Genomic DNA, 13,656 nt, shown 5'->3' with positions numbered 1-13,656 from the left:
ATCGTGAGATTACAACATTTAAAAGACATAACAAAATTGGTGAATTTATTTAAAATTATAATTATTCCTTTTATTTTGGTGAACAACTGTAATGCACTACAACTTTGTTACCCTGAAAGAAACATCATTTTATTTTCATTCGTTATTTATGTCAGTTCATTTTATGATTATTAATGCGTCTTTGCGTCAAATTGTTTTGTATAGTTAGCATCATCTCTATTGTTTATTTTTGTAAAGGAGTTAGTACAAATCTGTGTACTGAAGTGCATGTATGAACTGTGGAAATGTTAGATTTGTCACTTCTCCATCTTCTTACTGCTATAGATTGGTGTACGCAAGTATTAACTTATATAAAAGTTCTTTTACTCTGTGTGATGAATTTTTTGATGTTATATAAATTACGCTAATTTTACGCATAATTATTCTTTAATATATTTTCTAGAGTCTTTTATTTGTAACTGTAGCAATCTAGAGATCTTTTTAAATCTCTGGAAAATTTAAATCAAATTTGATTTCTGGAGAATTTCTAATTTTATTGACAGTTAGTAAGAATTTTCTTGTTCAAAATATCTTATAAATCCGGTTTTTGTAGAAGATTTATATTTTTAAATCAAATTTGATTTTGGTTGAAATTTTAATGTGAATGACAGTTAATACAAATTTTTCTGGGTAAAAATTTTTATAAATTCTATTTTGTAGAAAATATTTTGTTTTGAAAACTTACCTCCCAAGAGAAAATTATGGTTATAGCTGTTATCAGTTATTTTAATATATGTAGAATCTAATACTTTTCTCAAATTTCTCCAATAGAACAGTTATTGAAATTATTTTTAAAAAATAATTTATCAAAAATTTAAGTTATATGAACGTAAATATTCTAAGTTATAGGATCAATAATTTTAGTAATTCTAGGATTTGAGGCCTTTTAATTTCAAAGTTATAGCAAAAAATAATAAGCATCTCCATTTCTTTTTTTTTTTTTTTTTTTTCTTTTTTTTTCTTATACTTAAAACAATGTCTACTAAAATATAAGTTTGAACTTGAAATTTTAAAATCACGATCTTTAATTTTTCCCCCCCTTATACTTAAAATAATGTCAACTAAAATATAAGTTTGAACTTGAAATTTTAGAATCATGATCTTTCATTTTGGCGTAATCTTACTTTGTAATGTTTTTTCTCAGATTATTTGCTTTTATATTTTAGTCAAATAATAATTATGATTGGGTCTATTATAAAAACAGTACTAAATCCAAAATTATTGTTTTGAGATTGCTTGTTTGTTTTAAGTTTGGACAGGTAATATAATTCTGTTCTCTTTCAAATTTGAAGCATGCCTGGGTCTAATAAACGGAAGCATGTGTAATACGACTGTTATATTCAACATTTAGATCAGTATTTATCAAATTGTATCATATAAAGCTTTAAATGGTCGAATTTATATTTTCACCAATTCAATTGTTAACATTGTTTTTTAATTTAATGTAAAGTTTTTAAGATGGTTTAATTAAAATAAGATATTGGTAAAAATGATAGATTTTAATTGTTTTTAATGTCGGACTAATGGAATGATTGTTTCTTTGTGAATTGTTATTATTATGTTACAAAATGTAAAATTAGAAGTCTATTATTGCCTGTGTAAAGTTGCATTATGTGGTTTGGACTCTTTTAAGTTTTAATTTCTGCTGTAAAGGAATTATATTCTAAAAAATAATTGCTGTGGTTTCAAAAACAATTACTATTTTTTGATTAGGATGCTGAAATTTTTTGATACAAATTATTTTTTTAATAAAAGAATAAGAAGGAAAGTTAAGATCAAAAGTTTTATATTCATGTTGGCCACATTAATTGTAGATATATTATTGAAGATGGTTTGTGAATTACATCTCATCATATCATTTGGTTCTTAAATATGAATAGTAGTTAAAATGAGACTGTTCGTCTTTCAGATTTGAAATCCTGTTTACTATTTTGCTAACTTTTATAAATATTTTATTTAAATATTTACCTTGTATTTATTTTAAAACTTATAACATTCTTAATTTGTATATTCATTTCAAATGTATTTATGTTTAACTGATTTTTGATATTTTAATTCTTTTACAGAAGCTCTTTTAGAATGATTTGTCCTATGTTTTGGTTTGGTGATTAAGAGACAAATAAAATGAACTCTTGTGGAGATGATCTTTTAGATTTGGATTTTGATCCTGATGTTTTAATACAACTTTTAGGTAAATTAAGTTTAGAAAACATTCCAAGTGATATCTCGGACACTTTATCTTCCCTGGAGAATCGGACTGATGAAAATGAATGCAAAAATGGTGCTAATGCACAAAACTGCATCTTTAGTTTAAATGGAGAAAACTGTCAAATTGAATCTGTTTCGAAAAAACAAGATAGTGATGTGTTACAAGGTGCTACTGCCTCTCCAAATTTACATGAGGACGATAAAAGTAATTTTTTACCTGTCCTTGGCTTAGTATCTGATATTTCTGAAGCTTTATGTGAACACAAAAGAACTGAATCGTTACTTCAGTGCACAGCATCTGATAATCTTAATAGTTTACCAAATAATTTAGAACACAAAGAAAATCAAAATTCATCATCTGACTTGTCTGATGATTGTTCAGCTGCAGTTCAGCAGCAAAATAAAATTAAAAAGGACTTAAAAACGTCAAGTTATGAAGTAGATGATTATAAGCAAAATGTACCTCCATGGTTTTCTTTAGATTCTGTAGCTAGTAAATCATTCAGCTATTATCCTTTGTTTAGAGAGCAAGGAAAAGTTTTTGATATTCAGTTGGGTGATATTAATAATATTAAATCTGAATTGGACAAGTTACCATTTCTTACCTCTGATAATTATCAGAAGTCCACACATAGTGATGTTGCTTTTAATCAAGAATGTGACAGCAATGACTCTTCTTATGATTCTTTAATCCTTCCAAAGCAGAATTTTGAATCTGCAAGTAAATCACCTACCAGTCTAGACAGTGGTTACGACACATCTAGTACTATATCTCCTTCTCCTCCTCTTCTTGTAAATACTAAAACCTCTGACTCACCTGAGCATTTTGATGAAACTTCTGATGAGGAACTAGAAAATATCGTTGCTACTATAGTTGAAGTTGAAAATTCTTTATTGCTTTTAGAAGCTTCTCCTAGTAGTGCAAATGTTCCTGTGCTTAAAGATGCAAAAAATGAGGAAGATCACAAGGAAAGACTTTTAAATTTTCTCAAGGAACCTGCTTCAGTGGATTCAGTACAAGTATCTGTTATTGTGTCCAGTGATGAAAATTCTAGTCCTTTAGGGACTTTTGAAGAAAGCTTTCATCGGAAAGTTGCAAGTGCTTTAAATTTAAATACTACCAAAAGATCTCCACATTCATCTAGGAAATCTCCACTGAAAGCTAAAGATAGGATATTAGGTTATGAACTTAAGTAAGTAAAACTTAATTCTACTAATTTTTAAGATAGATTATATATAATGTGCAAGTTTCATTTTTATAATTCATTGCTGTTTCTTTTCTTGATATTATCATTTTTTTTAATAGTTAAACCGAAAAAAAAATTTTCATTTTTATGTTTATGTTCTGATAAGATATTACAATTACAAAATATCTGCAATAAAATTGAAAATATATTGATAATGATTTGTTCTTTTCTTATCATAAAATTATCATAATATGATCTGAAGTAAAATATTGTTATGATGTTGAAAAAGGACATTGATTATTTTTTAGCTTATATTTAGTTAATTAATTAAATTCAACTGCAAAGTTTCATTCTTTGAACTAGTTTTTCATGTTATTTATATGGAAATGCAAAGATATTTCTTCAGTACTTTTATACTAAAAATAGTGTAAGTGATAACTGATTTGCATCCTTGGAATCAAATAAAATTTTTACATATCTACAAGTTTGGAAATATTTCAAATCTGTTTGAGGAATCAGAATCATATGCCAGCTGTGTTATAGAACAGACAATAAAATTAAAGTGACCTGATTAACTTAACTTTCGGCTTTGCTTACTCTACATATTTGTGAGCAAGCTAGGAAAAGCATTTCAAAACTAGAACATTCTATTTAATTATACCTAGTCCCATTATTAATGATACGATTGACAGCTTGAGTAATGACATTACAGAAATGAATACTTAGTTGCAACCCTATAATTATGCTCCATAATATAACTACAACTCTCTTTTGAATTGATTGTGGAGGAATAATGGGAGAGAATATATTATCTATGCTGTCTTTATTAAAAAAAAAAAAAAAAACTATTAATGCTTTTTTTTTTTTTGAAAATCTAATCTACAACTAGACAATGATAGCAAATGGTAGATTGTATAGAGTAAAAATATTACTTATTATGCAATATCTCTTGATTATTTTAATTTTACTATAATCTGTATATTGGCATCAGTATAATTTTTTTTATATCATTTTACCATTGAAAATGAATATTATGATTCCCTTAGAGTGTTTTCTTTTTTATATTTGTAAAGAAAGTGAAATGCTTTCTTACTCCTCTTTTTTATTGATTTAAAGCATTTCAACTTTCATATTTATTTTCTTTCGTTTTATTTTTATTTTTTTTTAGGTATGTTTCAAAAAATGATAACGGGCATCTAGTTGTTTTTACGAAAGGAAAACATTTTGAACGAAATAAGATTCTAAAACAGATTCAAGATGATGAAAGAAGAAATCAGAAGAAAATAAAATTCATACAAATTATCGACAAAAGGATTAAACGAACGTATGTATCTTTTAACAATTTTTGTATGCCATTCAGTTAATAAATTTGTCAAGTTTGTAATGGTAATATAATTTCTGTTGAATGAAATTAGATTAGAAATAAGATCATTGTATAAATTAATAAAAACTTATAATTATTATGAGACATTTCAATAATTTTTATTTGTACATAGAAATTGTTATAAATATAAATTAAAATATAAAAAGTGTGTTATTATATATCTTTATTAATTTGTATTATTTATTATATATTGTTTGTATTATTTATTATATATTATATATTTGTATTATTTATTATATATTATATATTTGTATTATTTATTGTATTAATTTATTATATATCTTTATTAATTTTGTATTATTTTGAAATTTATTATTTGTGGTTTATTCTAACATATTTTATTTCATTGATCTAAATCTGATTTTTTCCCGATATTCTTATTCATTAATAATTGCTCCAAGGAGATGTTTCTTTTTTAATATAGGTATACTTAAATTCTTCTTCTGTTTAATATATTTATTCTCAATGCCATTGAAGTATTTTATTTTGAATTGTAAGTTAATATTTTATCATATATATATATATATATATATATATATATATATATATATATATATATATATATATATATATATATATATATATATATATATATATTGTCATTTTGTAATTTTTGAGTTATGATAAAGACCAAAGTTAAAATTTTAAACAAAGTTTTCTCAATTTCTTTTCACTTTGGACATAAAATTAGCATTTTAAACTTTTCCTGCAAATTTTTTAACATAGTTTTTTTCCCCCTTACTTTAAAATGCCTTTAGTTTTGATACAAATTGTGTTCTTGTTTAAGATTAAGAAGCATTTATTTTATGAAATGCAATTACTTAGTGTATTTGCAGATTATACACTCCACTTTGTAAATGAAAAATATGATAACAGTGTTTAAAAAGTATTTTTGATTTATCAATTTTGATTTGTACTTTAATTTACTGGTCTTTTTACTACTCTTGGATATAATTCTACACTGTTCCAAAGCAAAATTTTAATAAATATTTGATCATTTCCATTTAATGACTTTAATTAGGTAGATTAATCATAAATCATTTTCTTTCCATTCTTTTGCTAATGAATTCAGTACTTTGTCTGTTATTTCCTTATTAAATATTTTGTAATAGTTGCCTGTGGTGACCAGTTGGTTCTCTAAGTATATAGGTTATATTTAATTTCTATTAAATATTTTAGGCATAAATTTGATGCTTATGATTCTCTCAAAAAATTATTTTGAAGCATTGAATTGTGATATGTGTTAGAGATATAATATTGTAATAGTCTTTTGCTTGTTCTATTTATTTGTGAATGAACCTCCCTAATACAAGATGTGTAGCATCATGAAAAGAGCTTAAAAAGTGCTTAAATTTGAAAACCATTTTTAAACACTTTAAAAATGTTTAATTTTTTTTAAAAAAAAAGCTAATTAAAAAGTGCTTAATTTTGTCTGGAATCATGTATGTCCTCAGGTTAGTGTGGTTTACTGAGGGATTGATTTCCTTCCTCTAGGCAGCAAAAGTAAATGGAAACAAACTGTTTTTAAAATGTCATGAATAAAAAAAAGCTCAGATTTAAAAAAAATATTTTAGCATTAATTAAAAATTTGGAAAAGATTGCTTCATAATTTTAACTTTTATGGCAATAATGAAGAATTAAAAAAAGAAATTAGAATAATTATTTATTAAATGAAAACTCTTAAAACCATTAAGTGTTGTATGTATTTTTTTCTTCATCTGATATCTCTTGATACCCTAGTACTATTTTTTTTTTAAAAAAACAATACAGGGTTAACATATGTATTGTATTCAGGTGTTTGCTGGCCGAGAGAAGAAACATTTCCGTTACACAAAAACGTTTAAAAAATCCGAAAGCTATTCATTACTGTTGTCACAAATGCTCTGTCTAAAAGTAGAGTTAACAAATTATATTATTTTAGACTTATTTTCAGTTTATTTAATGTTAATTGAAGCCTCACTTTTTTTTAATTACCATATCATCGTCAAGTGCAGTATAAATACTTACTACAACATAATAAAAATTTTCATTAAATATTTCAAGCAATGCTGGCATTACAAACTTCAGTTGTCATTGGTCAGGTGATTTGTTATCTACCAATCAAGTGAATAAAACACTTGAGGCAAACTTTGTGGCTTGCCATTCTAATTCTTTTTCCCTCCCTCTCTTTTTAAAGGGCAACTGATGATCGGGAAAACAACAAGAAGAGGCGGAGACTTCTCTCAAATAAAGAAGAAATTCAACTCAAGGATGTATGTTTGAAATGTGAACATTAAAATTTTATTATCACCCTGAGAAATGTAAGTTGGGATTTTTGCTTATTCATATCTTTGTGCTTATACCTTGTGCTTTGTGCTTCTCTGTCTTTACACCCTTTAAATGTAATTATAGCAGCCTGTTACTAAACATATTAGTGCCTCCACCTCCATCCCCACACAGGAAAGGGGAAAGAATAGTTTGCATTATTTAACTTTTATGTATATATATATATATATATATATATATATATATATATATATATATATATATATATATATATATATATATATATATATATATATGTTATGGTCAATGTGAATAATCAGTTATTATTGATGCTAACTGGTAATTATTTATAATAACCAAACCAGTTTGTATTAATAATGACCAGTTGGTATTAATAATAATCGATTATTCACATTGAGTGTAACATAATACAAAGTGGTCAGAATTAAAACACCCCTACTCTTAGCTCTCTATACAAACTCTCTAACTACTGAGTATAAAGGCTCTAAAATTATTGAACATACAATTCAAGACATGGGGAAACAGATTGTGTAAAAAAAAAATTAGTTCCGAAAACACCGATAGATGACGCTGTATAACAGAGAACGTACTAAAAAGACGAGGAATGGAATTTTTTCTTTCTAATTTCTATTGCTGATATATATATATATATAAAAAAAAAAGATTAAAAAAGTGGAGAAATTTAAACTGTCATTGTAACCTCAATTTTGCATTGTAAACACAAAAATTTGCATAAATCCTTGGTTTAAAACTACTGTTCTGGTCATAAAAGATGATAAAACTGGGAAAATGTCATTCTTATCAGCAAAGACTGTCGCGCTACCAGAATGCACCTTGCTTGTGAAGTTGTTTTATGAAAACAAAAGAAATGCTGCTGCTGCACTTCGAGAGTATCGTCGATTTTAGAATTTATGCAAAGGATTATTGCTTCCACATTTTACATCCTGAAGAAGGAAACCATATTGTGCAGTTTCTCCTGTATCGATAAGGTCCTTGTGATTGAGTGTTTGATAAGTTGGAATAAAATATGTTACAAATGCATATTTTGTGTGCTTTCAGGATATTTTCTGTTGTATTGCACCATCTATCGGTAATTTTGGAACTATTTTTTTCTTTTTTTCATGTAATCCATTTCCCCATGTCTTGAATAGTATGTTCAACAATTTTGGAGCTTTTACAATGAGTAATTTACTGTATAGAGAACACAGAATAGGGGTGTTTTAATTTTGACCATTTTATATATTCTAGAGAGCCCATTTCCATGAGGGAAAAAAAATCATTATATTATATATATAAATAAATCTGAAATGCATTTATAAATTTTGTATTATAGAAATTCAAAGTACCCAATAGATTTTTTAAAATTTCCCACACTGATATTACGAAACATTTGAGAATTTTTGTCACAATTCTGGATACTGAAATTGGTTTTTTAATGAAATTTTTCTTAGTTAAATTATATGTTTTAATGTATCGGCAAGATTATTCATTATATTTGTCTCTATGTTGCCTTTCTTAATGTTTAATTATGTTTTGTATAATTCTTTAAAGAATTTTAATAACTTAATAAAGAAAATGATCTTTTAGTTTCTTATTATATTGTGTGTAATATTAAAAATGTAAGAAAATGCAAGATTTAAAAATTCTTTCGGTGCTACTAATATCCTAAAGTTTAGTTAATGAAACTGCAAGTAATAACAGGATTTTGTGTATGACAGTATTCTGCTTAAAAGATGTATTGCATAAAAATACTTTATATTAAAAAAACTTAAAAATATGTTTATTATAAGGAATATAGGGTATATCATTTAGATAATATATTAATATATAAGAATATGAAGTATAAACCAGTAATAAATCAGAGGTGTGTGTGTGTTATTATTTATCAAAGCTTGACGAAATATTTGAAACTAAGAGTATTTTTATAACTATTTTTTCTCTAACAAATATTAGGATATATGAGTGAAGAAAACCATATGAAGAATTTTTACCAACTTAATATTATTCTAAATAATCCCATTTTGGCTAGTCACATTCAGAGTATTAAAACTCCTAGATTAAAGCATGGCATACTTAAGATTATTTTGAAAGTCTGCAATAAATGTTAGTGTATCTCTTGGATCATAACTAAAATAGTATTAAAAGTATCATCTGTCAAATTTTTAAATTTTTCTAGAAATATTCATTGTCCAGAGTTTAATACTTCTTTCAAACACTTCTTGTGATACTTTTTTTACTCTTATATTTTAATATTTCTTTTTAAAATGGATATGGCTACATAATATGCAAATATGTTTATAACAGATTAATGGAATGTGTACCTCAGTATTATAGTATTTATAATTGGCCAGTAAATGAATTTTCCATGGAATAAAATTTAAGTTTATTTTCTCTTATATTTGTTATTAAGAATTTGAATATGCTAATGGAATAATGCTGATTGAAATAAATGTTTTGAAATATATCCATTATTTCATTTGAATTTTGAATATGTGACTTTTTTTCTATATGATTATGTGGGAAATGATTTAATTATAATTTATTCATATTATTTTTATTTATTTTACAGAAATTGGCTTTTTATATTGATTTTCATCTGTGGAATAAATTTTAAGAACATGGAATTCACAAGATGCACGATTTCCTTTATTTATTTCATTTTGGAAGGATTTCCTGAAAGGTAAGATCTTTTTTTAGATATTGTTTTTGCTGTTGAAATTCAATGAAAATTGCAACACCAAATGATTGTTTTTGGCATTTTAGAAATGTTAAAATCAACTTTTTAAATCTTCTTTAATCTTTGAGAAGTCTAGATTATTTTTAAGCAAGACTAATTCATTGTATGAAAAAATATTGATTGAATATAATTACATTGCACATATTATCATGGCTTATTCAACATTTTTGCTTAATCTTTTTTTTTTTTTTTCAATAAATTTACATTAGTGATCATTTTTTTTATACTATATTAGTTTCATAGCACATAACTTTTTGTTAGCACAATAGCTGCTGCTGCCTTACATAAATGGTCACATAAAATGCCATCTTCTGATTAATTCAATAATAGCTGTTGCCATAAAAACAAAAACAAAAAAAGCAAATTTGGCAAGTCCAGTAATCTTCCACTACAGTGTTGCCAAGGGCTGCAAGAGGTACATAAAGGAAAATTTGCTACATTCATTGCATATTTTGGCTATTGCCAAATTAAAAAATAGATGCCTTAATGTGTTAGTAATATATTATTTCCATTTGTCTGGATCAACATCTTAACAATAATATTTAACAAGTTGAATTCTGCACAAGCAATTATTTCTCTTATTTTAGCTTTTGCTATGTATTAAATTTCTTGTAAATATTAATTCCTTTTTTTAACATGCAACTTTATTTTTTTTAACATGTCGCATTTCATTTTCAATAGTTAATCAAACTAATATACATACTATAAACTATTATTTATGTATTAATATACATACTATAAACTATTATTTATGTATTAATATATTATACATAGTAATTATATTTTTTGTGTTGTAAATAGTATTGGATAATAATTGCTGCTTTATATGGATATTTTATCATATGCTATTACAAATTAAGTTTGCTACATAATTGTTTTTTATAACAATTCAATTTTGTAATATATTTTAGCATTTTATTTTGCATAATATTTCATCTATTTTTTTAAATGACATTGAAATATAGAAGCTAAATGTTTTTTATCTTTTATTTCAGGCCTTCCAGAGTTATCTACTTAAGTTTGCTGTTGTTTATTCCACTGTGATTGTGATTTTGCATTTTATCATTAGCAAATTTGTTTACAGGGTGCAAATTTCATATACATGCTGAAAAGAAAAGCTGTCACATTTCATCTTTTTTGTTCAAATATGAAGATCTCATTACAGTATTAGAAAATTATTTCAAGTATTTGTTATGAGTTTGTGTTATTGATGCGAATGCATTTGAACTTATATATATATTCATTTGTGACTTTTTTATGTTGTTGCCATTATTCCAAAGCATATAATTATATTTAAACTGAAAAAGTTTTGTTCCAAATCTCTTAAAAACAAAGTTTTTTTCAGTTAGTAAATTCCCTGTTATGTGATGGGGGGGGGGAGGAGATGTGAACACAAATTTATCATTCAGCATTTTATTTGTTTGTTTGATTTGTTTTTTAAGCTGTTTTCTTTGTATGAATTTTTGATGCCTGTAAGTGTTAATTGTTGAACAATGATGAACATAAAATCAGTGTAACCTGATGTGAACCACATGTACAAAATTATCATATTTCAATAAAATACAAATATTTAAATTAATAGTTATCATTGTTTTTACCTCAGATAATTGAACAGTTAAAGATTAGAAGTTTTTAAAGAATAATCAAAAAAGGTGTATATAAGGGAATGTTTTTTGCTATGAATTCATGTTGTTGTTTTGCTATTCAATTTATGAGCTTTCATTTAATTTTGGTTTATTAAAAACTAATTTAATATCTCTGAAAAAGTTGGAGGCATTGAAATATTTAATGTATGCAAAAAAAGAAATTCTAGTGTATAAAATATAAAAATGATGTAGCATAATGAATTAACAGAAATATTATATTTTTTATTTTTACTCACTCCCCCAAATTATCCTAATCATAATCATTTTATGCATTGTATCCTTTATATTTCATTGTATAAAGTTGCACTGAACTCATTCAGTGGTATTTTGGCATGGATTTTGATCTATTTGTCGGGATGTCAAAACCATTGGTCATTCACTTCTGTTAGAAAATAATTATAGTTTAAGAAGCCCAGCTTTTTCTTCCTCTCTAAAAATAAGTAAAATATTTAATCAATAAATGGATATAATTTTTTATCCTGCTAAAGAATTAATTAAACGTATTGCCCCCCCCCCCTTTTTTTTTAACTTTTATGATGTTTAGAAGTTAAAAAATGTTTTGAGTTCAAGTACTTCTTTAATACCATATATTTCGACATTCTATCAAGTTTAGTATTCCTAAGTTTATGTGAAAAAAGATTTGAAATGAAATCTTGATCACCACAATATTCATAATAGTTTAAACTACTTTTGAATTGAGCTTCATATTTAACTGATGATATTCCTTGATAGATAATGGTTTCCATCTATACCCATTGGAATTATTTAATTAATTGAAATTAATTATAGTTTTGCCATTTTGAAATATTTTTTATAAATATATATATTTTTTTGAAATTTTTACCAACCTCAAATGGATGATATAGCATAAGTTTTTTATAGAGAATCCTTTTAGCTTATTTTTTCATAATAACAAGAAAGAAAGAAAAAAGTCTTTGTGATTTAAAACATTTTTTTTAAATTTCATATAAAAATATATTGAACATAATTTTATGTATATATTTTTGTTAGACAAATTATCTGACATAATAAAGGATTTTTGTATACATATTTGTTTCCCTGTTAGAAAATGAATTGCAAGTGTATATAGCCAAAAAATAAGGGGTTCAACCCTATCATGATTCAAAAGTATAAGTTTTCTCAATAATTATAAATTTATAATATCAGAATTTAAATCACTATCTCATTATTTCTCACTATCAGTAGCTCATTATTTACTATTTTATTTTTGTTAAAGTGACTTTTTAAAATTATAAATAAGGCATATTAATTATAGAAATAGTTATTACTGACAGGAAAATTCATGTTATGAGAGAATAGTAAGTTGCATTCTGTGATATAAATATGATCATGACTATCGTGTTTCAAATTGCTGTAATCATTTGATGTATATGCATACTTAACTTGAGCTATTAAAAGTTCATGAAGGAAATATAATGCATTTTTTGCTAATTTTAATTTAACCAATTAGTTATTAATTAGTCTTTTTTGTATACATTTGTTACTTAAAATAAACATTTCAAATTTTTTTCATTCATGTTATGAAATTGCACATTTATATATATACACTCACACACATATTTACAAAACCATGTTTAAAAAATATGATTATATTTCGTGGACTTCTAGGAAAATTCGAAAAATTCACTTTAAATTGCAAGCTTATATTTTAACACAATAATGAATTATGCTTCAGACAAATGAATAAAATTACACAAGATTGGCAGTGCTACAACGATGAAATTTTATTTAAATATATGCATTATTTTATTGAATTTCTTATGCTTTGGAATAAACTGTTTAAAGTCACAATTCTACTCTCACTGCCGTAGTTGTAATGTTTATGCCTATAATGGCTACCAAATATCTTTGCATTAAGCTGCCATTGTAAAAGAAAGTATGTAAAAGATATTTTTAGCACATGTTATATGAAGAATATTAAAATATTTTATATTATCCTGTTCTTCAGTCTCTTCTCTGTGCTTTGAAATCATGTAAATATTGACATGTACATGCCAAATATCATTAGCCATACTTTTATATCATGTTGCTTTGTTTGAAAGCATTCTGATTGAGGTCTGTTTTAATAAAACTATATTTCTATATTACAGACTGGATTTATTTCTTGAAACTGTTTTGCATCATCCATTCTGGTATATGAAAAAAAAG

The 13,656-nt window shown here is 25.1% G+C and overlaps 1 protein-coding gene across 1 annotated transcript; it reads left to right on the top strand.

Annotated features, from left to right (window-relative positions):
- The first annotated feature begins 121 nt into the window (after positions 1–121).
- LOC129989087 (uncharacterized) lies at positions 122–13,595 on the top strand. The gene is made up of 6 exons (XM_056097412.1): positions 122–330; positions 2,106–3,440; positions 4,603–4,758; positions 6,995–7,118; positions 9,674–9,784; positions 10,837–13,595. The coding sequence occupies exons 2-4, from the start codon at positions 2,164–2,166 to the stop codon at positions 7,092–7,094; spliced, it is 1,533 nt and encodes a 510-aa protein (XP_055953387.1). The 5' UTR covers positions 122–330; positions 2,106–2,163; the 3' UTR covers positions 7,095–7,118; positions 9,674–9,784; positions 10,837–13,595.
- Positions 13,596–13,656: the final 61 nt, after the last annotated feature.

This window comes from Argiope bruennichi, chromosome 10 (assembly GCF_947563725.1).
Source record: "Argiope bruennichi chromosome 10, qqArgBrue1.1, whole genome shotgun sequence".
NCBI lineage: Eukaryota > Metazoa > Arthropoda > Arachnida > Araneae > Araneidae > Argiope > Argiope bruennichi.
This window is presented reverse-complemented; position numbering and strand designations above follow the sequence as displayed.

What these genes read in the sequence shown, in the direction of transcription:
- LOC129989087 (XM_056097412.1), top strand. Translation starts at nt 2,164, where the DNA reads ATGAACTCTTGTGGAGATGATCTTTTAGATTTGGATTTTGATCCTGAT. An exon ending in ATATTAGGTTATGAACTTAA is followed by an intron (nt 3,441 to 4,602) that starts GTAAGTAAAACT and finishes ATTTTTTTTTAG; the next exon opens with GTATGTTTCAAAAAATGATA. An exon ending in GACAAAAGGATTAAACGAAC is followed by an intron (nt 4,759 to 6,994) that starts GTATGTATCTTT and finishes CTCTTTTTAAAG; the next exon opens with GGCAACTGATGATCGGGAAA.